General features: G+C 48.6%; 1 protein-coding gene across 5 annotated transcripts in view; it reads right to left on the bottom strand.

Moving 5' to 3' along the window:
• SMG6 (SMG6, nonsense mediated mRNA decay factor) overlaps window positions 1-13,179 on the bottom strand; it is a 191,827-nt gene that overhangs the window by 7,730 nt on the left and 170,918 nt on the right. For all 5 annotated transcript variants that reach the window (XM_023530469.1, XM_023530471.1, XM_011359849.2 and 2 more), the window contains 2 exons: window positions 10,336-10,482; window positions 764-917 (listed from right to left, as the gene is read on the bottom strand). In XM_023530469.1, coding sequence (XP_023386237.1) covers window positions 764-917; window positions 10,336-10,482 — 301 coding nt within the window. The remainder of the gene's footprint in view (window positions 1-763; window positions 918-10,335; window positions 10,483-13,179) is intronic.

Raw genomic sequence — 13,179 nt, 5'->3', positions numbered from 1 at the left:
AGCCCTTAGCTGTATTAGCTGATTCAGCTAGATTAGACAGAAGCCCAAAGCCCATCCTGAGGGTGACCTACCTACCACAGAGCTCTAAGAATCAAGGGTACCTAGACAGGTCACTGGAGACAGCTCAGCTGGGCTCCTCTGGCCTAAGGGTGGAAGCAAACTAGCTGGGTCCTGAGATGCTGACCCTGCACCAGCACCAATGACCAGACAGTGGTAAGGGCCCAAGTGGCAGGAATCCACAGGCATGAGCCAAGGGTTTACTCTGGAGGATTTCTGTCAGCCTGGCCTTAGGGTGACATTGGCCAGAAGAATGCTACCTCGAACCAACAGAATGATCATGAAAAGCTACAAGACAATCAGACCAAAGGCATCTAACCACTTCAAAATCCTCCCAGCCTCCCTGCCAGACCACCCAGCAGCATTGCCGTTATCTGCCAGGGCTGAGTGTTTACCAATAACGGGAACCAGCTTTGCTGTTTTACTGCAAGCTTTATAAGGATAAAAACAAGGGCTGGGCTCATGCAGCCTCTGGTTGCTGGGACACAGGAGTCCATTTGCTCAAGCAGTTTAAGCCATGGATCAGCCATAATAATTTGAACTGCTTTGATTATTAAACAATTTTCTTTGCCCCAAACATTCCCTACTTCCCTGCAAATCCTGTCTTACACACACAGCAGGGCTCTGCCTGCTTAGCCCCCCGGCTGGAGACATGTGCATACAGGGGGTTGCTGTGCACGTGCAGGGCTGCTCTGGCCTGACTCACCGATGAGGGGCACCACCAGGATGTACTTCCTGCTCTCCAGCAGCCGTGCCAGACTGGCCAGGTGGTCAATGAAGCCGTTGGTGTCTGGTACAAGGAACAAAGGTCTGATCTCGAGCTCCATCTGCCTCATCTGACTCTGGTCCTCCAGGACAGCCTGCAGGAACACAGAATGGTGAGTGAGCCAGAGAGTGAGCAGGCAAGTGGCTGGGTGAGCCAGGGCCCTGACTCCACAGTGTGTCAGCATCCTGCCCCAAGTCTCTTCCCCCTCCAGAGGAACAACTAGTCCATCAGGCCTGAGGGACAGGCCCAAAGGCTGGACAAAGCACTGCAATAAAAATCAACATAGACCGAATGGCCCAGGGAATAGGGTGTGACTAAAACCCCGCCTAGGACTGAGAAAGGATCTGATGGTATTAAAAATAACAGGTCCTTGAAAGTAAGACCTCGGGCTAAAAATCTACAAGGGTGAGTTAGCATCCTTGGATATGAAAGGGGTTATACGTACATTATCTAGGCAGCAAGCATATAGAGGGATATTTCTCGATCTGGACATTCCACACACACCTACCCACCTACCCACCCACCCACCCCATATCCCTAACAGAATTTGTATTTCAATCTACCTGTGTAGTTAAAAAAAGTTAGACTTAAAGGCTATACAAAAAAGCGATGCTGACAACTAATAATTAATACTGAAGTTTCCTACAGCAGCAAGAGTCCATTGGTGTGATGGATTAGGACCCAATTCTCATGTTTGCAAAGAGCAACACATACACTGATCAAAACCTTCGCCCAAGCCCCACCATCACAGTGTTTTCTCAATTTTAGTCTTTTGTGTTCTTCTTGTACTTCTCTGCCACAACTCTGTGTAATCTATACTATTATTTACTTGATGTTTTTCTTTATATTGACTTTATTTAAGTCAACTAATTTTTTGCTTAGCTTCTTCTTAAGCAATGACATCCATGGTATCAAAGGTTTGACAGTCAAGTCATATGTTTACTAATGCAAGCTAAACTTCCATAACAAAAAAAATCAAAGTGTCTTCTATGCACCACTAAAACTCTATCTCATGTAGCACCAGTGGTCTGTGCACCACACCTTGGAAAGCGTACAGCCTGTTAAGTCTAGTGCTTGTTGGGCTTATGGTTGTCCCTATCTTTTAGGGAAGCTCTATGAGCATCTGAGAAAGCCCAATTTTATCCAGTCTGATAGAGCTTTATGTGTGGCAGTGGCTCTGGGTATGCCTGTCACTGCAGAGCAAAGTCACTATTGTGCTGCTTCCTCTTCTGGGGGTCATGGACAAGAAGCGAACTGATTTGCTGGCATCTGCCCATATAGCATGCTCCCAGTGTAGGGAGCTGGAGGGCACTGACATAAACTTTGCAAGGGCCAGGTGAGTAGGTCCCAGGCCTGTCACGCCCTCTCATGGCATTCTACCAACTTGCAGGGACACAGACACAGGCACGGGGCGGGAAAAGTAGATGTGCGTGCCAAGTGAGATGGGGCCCACAGTTCTGGGCCCTGGCCACTAACAGTCAGTGAGGAAGGTGCTCAGGTTTCACTGGCAATGACAGTAAAACTGAAAGGGCATGTCTTTGAATGCTGGGGGTGGCTTCTCTGTGACCTGCTGGGGACCTCTCCCTATGAGTAAGCCACTGCCACTGCCACCACAGCTGGTGGAAGGCACAAGCCACAGGACGCTGGCAAGCATGAGAAATGCAGCGGAGAGGCCTAGTCTGCTGGTCTCCCTATTGCTCTCATCTCATATGGGGAAAATGCTACCACTGCTGGCTACCTTCCCAGGGACTTGGGTCACTGTCCCTCCCCATGGGGCTGCCAACTAGAGCATGACACACATTCCACCAAACTCAGCTTGGGTATTTCAAAAAATTATTTTTTATTGAGATATAATTAACATATAACATTGTATAAAAGAATGGGCATTTTGTAAGAACAGGACATAGTCCCCACTCAGGTTCAGTTAACAGCTACTATTTCTCTTTATACCGAAAAAGAACATCAGCATTCCTGTTCCTCAGTTTCCCAGCTCTCAATGTTCTCTATCCAGCTTTTCCACTGCCAGAAATGTTTTCCTCGTATCAGAGGCCCTCAAACCTCTTTTTGGGTGAGAGGAGTCGGAAGCACTGGCACCAGTGTGGGAGGGACGAGGGGCTGCACACTACATCCATGCCACTGCCACTGGCCCTTCCACACCGTAGTTTTCCTGCCTCCAGCCGGTTATGACTGAGGAAGTGGAACTAGCTGCCACTTTTGACCTTGTGGGAACAAGCTCTTAAGACCTCATACCATCCTACCTCCAGAGCTGACAGCAGGCAGGAGGGCCTTCAAGTCAGGTGGCCAAAGGAGGCCTGGAGCCTACTTGTGTGTTCTGATGACAGGATAGAAGAAAAATCTAGAAGCAGAGTCCAGAGAAACTCTGAGTTCCTTGAGCTCTGGCTCAGAGCCAGAAAGGTGAACAGAGGCCATAGCCTCTTAGGAAGGTGGCAGCCTTGTTGGTTCCCTAGGGGTGGGGTGGGGGTCAAGCTATATGAGGGTAGTCAGAGCTGTGCTGCCATCATCCGGTCCCAGGGACACCCGCAGACAACTTCCCTTAACCTGGCTCTGCCTAGTGAGTCACCATGCAACTGCTTCCTGTTACCAACATGCCCTCACGGAATCTCAGATTAAATGAAGCTGTTCCCTCTTCTCCTGGGGTATCAGTGGGCCTCTGAGGTAGGGGTCACACCTAGGTCATGAGACTGGCCCAGTGCCCTTCAAAAGAATGGCAGACTGAGGAAGGATGGGGAGTCTGCAGGCTCTTTTCTGTGGGTGTCTGTGTTTCCGGCACTCTCTGAGTGGCGCTGTGTGTGTGTGTTTAGCATTTGCCCTCCCAACTTTTCCAGATTTTACCCGTCAGATTCCTGGCAGCTGTGCACGGCGCCTGTGCCGGCCGTCACGTCCCATTCCGATCTCTGGGTCGCACGGTGAGAGAAGGACACAGGATGCGCAGGGAGTGAAAAAGTGATGTCGGTGGGGAGAGTGCCAAGTCCCCACTCACAGCCATGGGACGCTTGGGGAGAAGGGGGAAGCATGCTGCTGTGGAGTTCAGAGGCCGGTAGTGAGATTTATTTTTGTTTGTATGAGTAAAAAGCTGCAGAAGCCTCTGGTGGGGGTGAGGGGGTGCAACTGGAATGCTGTGATTCAGACAGACTGGCCCTGGCCTGGAATCAAGTGTGTTGACCCGGAAAGAGCGTTCCATAGGAACCCTTTTCACTGCAGCTAAGACTGGACCACAGTGGTCCTAGGACATTGAACTGGGAAATCAAGGAAAGCGTGGACACTTTAAATCAGTTCAGTGGCAATATGGACCAAGTTGTCATAAAGTATGGAAGAGAGGAAGAACTTAATTGTTTCTGGAAGGTGCTAAGTAACCAATTATCTCTGAAGTATGGGAGCATCCTTGAGCAAGCTGGTGGGGTACTGAGAAAGAGATAATTCACATCTGACGAGGAAACTAACAGCTTTGGGTCCCCAGGAGGGGCTCTTTTACAGGTTAAATTCCTTCTTCTAGACAGTGGGGATAATTTGGGGATGCTAACCCACTGAAAATTGAGATACTGATAATTAGAAATAAAAATAATGTATTAGCTCACACAGGAGTTGTGGATCTTGAAGAACCCAGGTCACAAAGCAGAGCTAGATCATGAGAAGGCCTTCTTAGGTCTTCCTTTTGCTCAGGGCTCCACGGGGAGTATGGCTGCTGCTTTCCCCCTACAGGGTGATGGAATCATTTATCCTTGGGCCTCTCTGGCCAGAGCAATGTCTTCATCAGAAATGAGAAGTTTTGTTAACACAGAAAATTTCCATGCTCACTTTGTATGTGAAAGTATCTAGCAAAGTGCCTGATTCACATATTAGTAACTTAAACGTCAGCTCCCTTTCTTCCTGCCCGGCTCCATTTCTCGTCTACTATATATCCAGGAAGGTAAATATCTGGAGAAAACAGGGAGCAGAGCTGGAGATGAGGAGGAGCCAGGCAGAGGATTGTTGATTTCTATTATGAGACTTGTGGTATTCTTGTTGTTTTAACTATGTGGAGATATTTTTTAAAAATGAAGAATGAAGAATGGAAATGAAATAAAAAATAGGAATAGTTGATAAGATAACCACCAACAGCACAGGAAGCAGCTCCTTCTTGAGCCACAGAAACCAAAGGGAGCAGATGCTGCATTTGCTATAGAAGCAGGTAGAGCCACTAACCTTCTCTGGAAGCGATGCGGTTAATCAGCACCTTCATCTGGGTGGCTGCTCATGGGAAATTTTCTGCTTAGGATCCCTTCTCCAGATGTCTAAAGTCAGTACCACGGAGCTTAACATACACTTGCTTTCTTTTTAAAACTTATAAGTACGATAACTTGCTTGCTACTGATTGTTTTATGAAGACTGATCTTATTTTCAAACTAGACTTTAAGGAGCTCAAAAAGAACTGCCTTTTCTTGTAGTTTCTTTTACAATACTGAGCATAGAGTCTGATACAGGAGCTCAATCAGCTAAATCACAGAATCTCAAGATTGAAGGGCACTTTAAAAATAATCTGATGGACTTTTATTCGATAATTATTGTTCTGAGAATGCCCAAGAAGTGTGCCCTTTCCTGATGGAGAGGGAGTGGCAGGGCTAAGTGGCAAGACACCTCTGAACTTGCTCCAAACAGCAGCCTCAGGGTGTTCCAGCCAACGGGCTGACCATTCTGTAAGAGAACAGGACCCTGTGCATGCTGCTAGAGTGAGGGAGGTGAGAGAGGCTGGAGCAAACCAGAGGCCTAGCGCCATAGTTTGCGGAGAAGCTGGAACAGGCTCTGGAATGGGTTTGAGCGGGGAGGGCGGATGCCTGGCTCCACAGGCTGATGTGCTTTTCTGCCCTGGCGTGAACGTGCCCCTGTCCTGGTAGCATGCTGGCTCCCACTCTGCCTCCGACAGCTAGGAGCCAGGGCTGAGTGTCTGCCTTCCGCTAGCTTCCATACAGGTGTGGGGAGCTCTGTGCGTGCCCCATTGTTCCACAGTGCGCACCTCCCCCCCCACCCCCCCACCCCCCGCAGCTGGGTGGCAGCTTGAATGGGCTGCAGTTATATTTAGAGTGGAACTCCTAGGGCCACCACAAAGGAGTGACTGCATCTTCAGGAGGGTGGGTGGGCGGGAAGGGGACAGGGGAGGAAGCTATTTTCAGAACACATGTCATTGCTGGCTACAGAGTAAGACTGTGGCCATAATGCAGAGGGAAACAATAGCTGTGGCCAGAGGAAGAGCCTGTTATGTTTCAGGTGGGATGTTTGCAACTGCTCAGGAAACCTGACCCCGCCCGACAGCAGCACAAATCACAGTAAAGCCTCATGGAGGCAGAGAGGAGGCGGGGGATTCACAGGACTAGTATGAGGTGCCAAGAGGCCATGCCTCACACCCGGAGGAGGATTTTCAGTGACTGCTTTGCCCTGGGGGCCTGGTTAGGAATGAAACACTTCTGACCAATTTCCCAGACAAACCCTGTACCCTGCTGTGGTCTCTGGACACCTCCCAAGGATGGCAATGGCAATGAAAAGAACTGAGGTGGAAAGCAGCAAGGTGGGCAGAGCCAACCCAATATGAAGACAGCTGTCTCAGGCAACAGGCAAAGCCTAAGCTGAGCCGGAGAGTGTGGCCTCAAAGCCCCGAGTGGGAGGACTTGGTCCCCCAGTATCCAGGGGCCTGCCTAAGAGCCGGGGCTCCAGCTGCACAGGCCTTGAGAGCTGCCCACACCCCTTTTCTGAACTCCAGTCGGCCCCACTCACCAGCCTCTGTGCAACGCCGGAAGCAGGGAAGGACAGGCTGCAGAGGGAGGCCAGGCTTTACCTCCCACAGCCCCACAGATGAGCTTGGGCCCAAGGGTCTAGGTGCGAGCAGGGAAGTAGGGGTGTGGCTACAGCCCCAAATCTTAGTTGGACTTTATAGCCATCATGGGGGCCAGGAGGATTTTTTTCAACCCTATCTTCATATCCCCCTCCCCAAATGTGTGGTTCCTGTTTTGCTGCATCTGTAAAAGGCACTGGGAGCTGGGGACTTGCCTTACACCTCTCAGTTAACACCCCTGGAGACTGATGGAGTTCAGAGCAGTGTAATTTACAGCCCATCTCTCCGATCTTAATTCACTCTATGTTCTTCTCTTCCTTATTGTATTAGTGTGACCCAGGTACCTGCCAACAATAATGGCCTCTCTAGCTAGGAGCCTCTCCCCCACTCCCAGGACAATTTATACCTTTTCCTTGGGATTTTCCCCCCTTAAATTAAACAAAAAGAGGAAAAATAAGAAAAGGTTAACATGGGTTTGGAGCGCTGCAGCCCCGTGGTTCTGGGCAGAGAGCCAATGGCCCGAGGGCACACACATGTGTGTGCTCTCCCAGAAGGGCCTTCACCGGCCCTGTTTTACAGCCACCTCGGCACAGACTCCAGGGTTCACGCATATGGCCAGACAGATGTGTCTGGCTTACGTTCAAGGCTGGAAAATGAAGAATTATGGAAGTGAAGGGCCCCGGGCATTAAAGGGGGGGGGAAGGGAAAGGGGGAATTTTTCCTCTGCTGAGAAATCCTCCTGTGGCTGTGAGGCTGGAGGAAGAAGGCTGACAGGAGGCAGGGCTGCCAGGAGCAGTTCATGTGGGGCCTATTCTTAAAGGGGCCACAGCAACCCAAGCCATAGCCAATCCACAGTAGGCCTTTGGTGCCTGGACCTGAGCAGCCTGCTCTAAAGGAGGTGATGGGGAAGAACAGGCTTCCAGACAGGCGCTGCCACCAGCACTGGAAGTTAAGTCTCATATAAGACGTCCTATTTGTAATACACTGCTTGTTGATAGAGATGCGAAGCTGAACATGGCACTCTAGACAAGGCCATGTGTCTGTGGCACATGCTCCCACAGCATCTTGTCCTTGCTTTTTGTAATTGTGCTCACTCACACTTCAAATCACTGGCTTTTCCACTCTACTGTACACTCTGGGGCTTTTTTGTTCACTCCTTTGTCCCCTGACTACCAGCATAGAATATGCTTGCCACCACTTACTAAGCTGAGCTGAAGACAGGGTACCTGATTCCAATTCAAGTACAGTGGGAGAACAAGTCCAGAAATAAGTGTAATACAAGATGTGATATAAGTTTCATATACGAAGTATAAATCAGTGCTACGGGAACACTGAGCTGAGAGAGATTAATTTCTCCTGTGGGGAATCAAGGAAGGCTCATTGGGGAGATGAAAGTTTCATCTGGGGATTGGAGGACGAATAGAATTTCAACAGGTAACAGGAAATGTGGAGCAGAAAAAAAGGTACTTTGGTTTTAGGGAATAGCATGAACAAAGATCTGAGAATGGAAAAGGACAGAGCTCATGTAGGGGCAGTGAGCAGAGAGGAAGGGTAGTACTGACCAGGCAGGAGGGCCCTGGTCTGAACAGGCACTTTATAGACACTGTCTTTCTGAGGTATGAGGTAGGTGCTGTTACAACTTTCATTTTATAGATGAGGAAAGCGTCTCAAAGAAGTTAAATAATTTGCCCAATGTCATATAGCTAGTAAGAGATCACGGGGTATGGGAGAAGAGGTTGGGAACACAGTAGAAAGCCTTGAATGCCATAATAAGGAATTAGACTTTATTATGTTATACAAGCAAAGGCACTGAAGATTTGAGCAGGGGAATGGCTTTTTGGAAAGAGAATGATGAAAACATGTAAGATGCATTGGAGGCAGTGAGCCTGCATGTACACTGTATATTGCCCAATTCCAGGAGGTTCCATTCATAGGCTAAAAGGTAAACAACATCTCCCTGGAGTTGTGCAGAGGCCTTGACTGCTATAATCCAAGTCAATACCTGGACCAGAATAGCAGTAGTGGCAATGGGAATAGAGAAGAGAGAAGGGAATAAATGAGTGAACAGATAGGTCTGATAAAAAACCAGACCTGAGGGGTTGAAAGCCAGTGAGGATTTAAGGCGATGCTTTAGTTGCTACCACCTATTAAGTCACCAAACAAATACCTGCTGAGTGCCAACTCTGTGCATTAAGACTAAGAAGTAACAGAAAGGAAGGAGGAGACCAAGAAAAGAATGGTGGTGAGGTAGCCTAGGTCAATACTGAGAGAAGACAAGGGTCCACTTGTGCTAAAGTGAGGCTGGACGAAGGTGGCTCAGGGTCTAAAGCTATGGGGAAGTCAATGATAATGGGAACTGAGACCTGATAAAGACAAGTACTTGGTGACTTCTAACATACAGGTTCTATAATTGCTGGGTTGAGAGTTAAGAAGTGGAGATGGTGAGTGTAGACAGAACTTTCGGGAAGACTGATGGTAAGGAAAAAGGATCCACTGGACAGAAGAAAGACAGTGTGAGGATGAAGCTGATTTGTGGGCCACAACAGAGAGTTACACACAGACCACAGAAGGGCTGAGGAGGTAGCCACACCAAGATGACACTGGTAGAGGTACTGCACATTTGATTACGGTGCGCAGGGGAACATGAATATGTCTAAAGAATGATGAATCCCAACTGGTATTCATTCCCTTCCCAGGGCAGGGATCAGGCTGATGGGTGATTAGATTAATATCAGACCACAACAACCATTTATGGAGCACATGCTGTGTGCCACGCACTGTGCTAAGGGCTTTATACGAGCCAGCTTCTGCAAGCTTCACAGCAATTCTAAGAGGTAGGTGCTGTTACCACTTTCATTTTACAGATGAGGAATCAGCCTCTCAGAAATCAAACAATTTGCCCAAAGTCACAAAACTAGTAAGTGGTGGAGCGCAGAGTGTGATCAGGTCTGCCTGACCACATGCACTGAGGCCTCTCAAAGGTGAGGGGTGGCTGAAGAGAGAGTTGAAATCAGACATGATGCTTCTCCATGCCTACAGTTACATGGGGGAGCATGACTGGCTCTTCCCTGTCTGCCCTGAGCCCTAGATAAGAGGAAGTGAGCTTACAAGTGCAAGAGGGCATACCTGGGAGAGGCATAAAGAAAAACTTGCTGGAAGTGGAGGTATGGGTCCATGAGAGGGCTGATGGTGGAGGAATCTTTGTGTAGAGATCAAGTAGTTTATCTTTGGGAGGGTTTAGAGTGTCTTGCAGAGGGGCTCAGCCATCAAACTGGGAATCCAGATAAACAGACTGTGGCCATGACATCTTCCCCTCTGAAGACAGGTGTTTTCAAAAGAGAATCCCTGGCTTCTCTGGGAGTGTCTGAATAAGGTTCTGGAAAACTTTGAAACTCCTGAAATCATGTGGTTTGTATTCAAAGATCATTGTGAGAGGAGAAGCTTTTGCTGGATTCTCTGAGAAGAATGTACTTCTGCTTTAGAGCCTGGGAGGAGGGAGCCTCCAGGCACCAAATGTGCTACCAGAATTTAGTGATGGAGAAAGAAAACAAGGGGGTAGAATCAGACAGGACACTGTAAGACTCTTCCTGAAATGGTCCTGCTCATCCCCATTCTCTGCTCACATTCCCCTCATGCCCTGCGTATAGCACCACCTTCATGAGAACCACCCTCCCCAGGTAGACCCCACCTGAATCTTTTCTTGTCGACGTTGCTGCTCAGCTATCTTCCTGGCCAGAGCCAGCTTCTTGGCCCGAAGCTCCCTGATGTCATCCTCGCCTCCACTGCCATCAGCCTCTGAATCTTCTTCAAAATCTTCAATCACCACATCTTCTTCCTTTGGATTGTAGAGCAGGCCAGGAAAGAGAGGAGATTGTGAGCCCACAGCACTTACCAGACCAGCCCTTCTGTCCTTCCACCACCCCCACTCCATGCTTTTTCGGACCATTCCTTGCAAAGGGCCCCAAGGTGTGAGGAGATAAAGAGAAGCTGTCACTACCTTCTGCACTCTCGACTAACTCACACATATATACTTCCTTGCTTATACTCACAGCTCTTCATTCTCCTCTGCGCATACAAAGTCAAACTCTGGGCCTACTTTCATTTTGAAATCACCAAAGGGGAGAACAACAGAGAAAAGTTAAACCACCCAATTTAAATCTAATTCATGCTAATGGTCTGAAAGAAAGCAATTCTGACCAGCAGCTGGGAGTTAGGAGTCACTGCCCTGAGCCCTAGATAAGAGGAAGTGAGCTTACAGTACTAGAGGGCAGACTTGGGAGAGCCATAAAGAAAAGATTGCTAGAAGGAGAGGTATGGGTCCATGAGAGGGCTGATGGTAGAGGAATCCTTATGTAGAGATCAAGTAGTTTCATGCTCCAGATGGCGTAAGGGAGCAGATACTGTAGCTCAGCTGACCTTACCCTGGGTTCTTTTTAAGATCACAGTCTGGCGGTGTCAGGGCTTCTGGGCCCCCTTATAGGAATTCACATGACATGACCTTGCTCAGCTGCCCTACCAGGGCCTGGGCAGGCTAGGAGATAGTTGGTTAGCTTAAAGAGTCTCCTGCCAGGGTGGTGGAGCCTTCCCCAGGGATGGCACCTCCCTGCTTGCAGCCTCTGTGCTCATAAGCCACTGCTCCCCGGGTGGTCCCAGGCTCTATTCCTCACTCTCTCACTTTTGGCCTTGGTTAGAAGAGAACATGCAGCTGCCCAAGAGAGCTTCTTTTGAGGGACACAGCTAGCATGGGTAATAGGGAGTGATTTAGTAAAAGCGGATTCCTGTGTTTCTAACTAGATGATAATAATGACAATGATTATGATAGTAACAGCTACCATTTACTGAGAGCTTAGTATTGGCCAAGAACTGGGCTAAGTATTTTTCATGTAACTCGTTTAATACTCAGAACGGCCTGTAAAACAGATGCTATTATAATACCTATTTTATAAATGAACAAACTGAGGTTTAGAGTTAAATAACTTGCTCAAGATCACAAAATCACTAAGAGGCAGAGCAGAGATTCGAACTCTAGTGAGTCCAAATCCAAAGTCTGTGGTCTTACCAATAACAGCAAGTAGCATAGGGTTGGGCTCCTGAAGCTAGATGGTAAGCCCAAACCCATCCCTTAGTGGCTCAGCTTTGCCGGGCCTCCCATGGGCCAAGCCAGGATCTGTTCAGTACAGACTGCTCTCTCTTCACTATTCATCTCAAGATGATATTCTGATGAACTCCCTTGGTGGAAAGCTGTTGGTAAAGTGTTTGGGTGGGTAGGTGATGCTCTGTCTTGGGGGCAGAATCTAGAGGTGGGAAGACAGTGTTTTGTTAGCATCCCTAAGGAACTGGACTCTTTTCTTCAAGAAGAATGATGTCTGAAGAAACATCTCTCTCTTCTCTCCCAATTAGCTTAAGTGCTTTAATCTTGCAGTTTGGGAAGAGATGAGATCTCAGAATGGGGCCAGAACTGCCACTATCCCAAAAGGTCTCAGGAATCTGGGGTGCTGTCCTCAGTCATCACTCATCTGACAACATACAGGCTGGCTATCGTGTCACAGGGTTCACTTCCAGAGAGGCCCAAGCCATGAGAAGGAGGAAGACTACACATTTACTTCCTTGTTCATGAGGTTAACCTGGACTGGAGTGAGTGGAGTAGGATGTCTGACTGGCTGGTGGGGTAACATTGCCTCTGCCTGCTCAGATCAGGAATACACTGGGTTATCATGGGGCTCGGAATAAGTTTGACTGAGGTCAAAAGAGGGTCAGCAAAGCTTGTCTGAGGTTCGCTCAACTCTCACAGCAAACGAGGAAGTGCAGGGTTATGAAATTACACAGACCAGGGTAAGTAGGGTTTCCCAGGGGCCGCTAACATAAAGGAACCCAGGAGGCTCGTGGGAAAAGGAAGAAGTGGGTAGTGTGGCATGGGTCACAACCTTTGTCTGGTCAATTAAGACTTAGAAGAAGAGTGAGTGAGTGTGGCACAGCCACAATCTGGGACCAGCGAGCTGGTCTGTTCTTTGTAAGAGTGGAAGAAGCCTTCCTTGGCTTTTATAGAGGCCCTTTCTCTGGGCCTCACTTGCCTAACTGAACTTGGAACTGCAGGCTGCACTGGCCAGAGGACATCTCTCATAGCAATCCTGGAGAGCTAGCCTTGTTGACCTTCCACTGCCTGCCTCAGCCTTAATGTGTTGGTGATATAACTGACTGAGGCACTGCCCCACCCATGCTGTCCTACCAGGGCTTGGGTGGCACTGCTTTGTCCTGCTTGAAGCCTGGACACTCTGATGGCTTTAGCAACCCCACTGTCTCCTCCCATGCTGCCAACTCATTCTTTCCCGTTATTCCCTGTCCAGGTTTCATCTGGAGAATATGGAATCATGGGCTCAGTTTTATCCCTGGAACTACCTCTGTCCTGGAAGCTGAGCCCTGTGTCATCAGGGGTGGGGTGGGGTTCTCCAGCTATTCTAATGAAGCTAGTCCAAGAATTTGCTGCTCTGAAGACTCTGAACCAAAGGTGGCCACTCTATCACTGCTTCAGATC

The sequence above is a fragment of the Pteropus vampyrus genome, unplaced genomic scaffold (assembly GCF_000151845.1).
Source record: "Pteropus vampyrus isolate Shadow unplaced genomic scaffold, Pvam_2.0 Scaffold50, whole genome shotgun sequence".
In the NCBI taxonomy this organism is placed as follows: Eukaryota; Metazoa; Chordata; class Mammalia; order Chiroptera; family Pteropodidae; genus Pteropus; species Pteropus vampyrus.
This window is presented reverse-complemented; position numbering and strand designations above follow the sequence as displayed.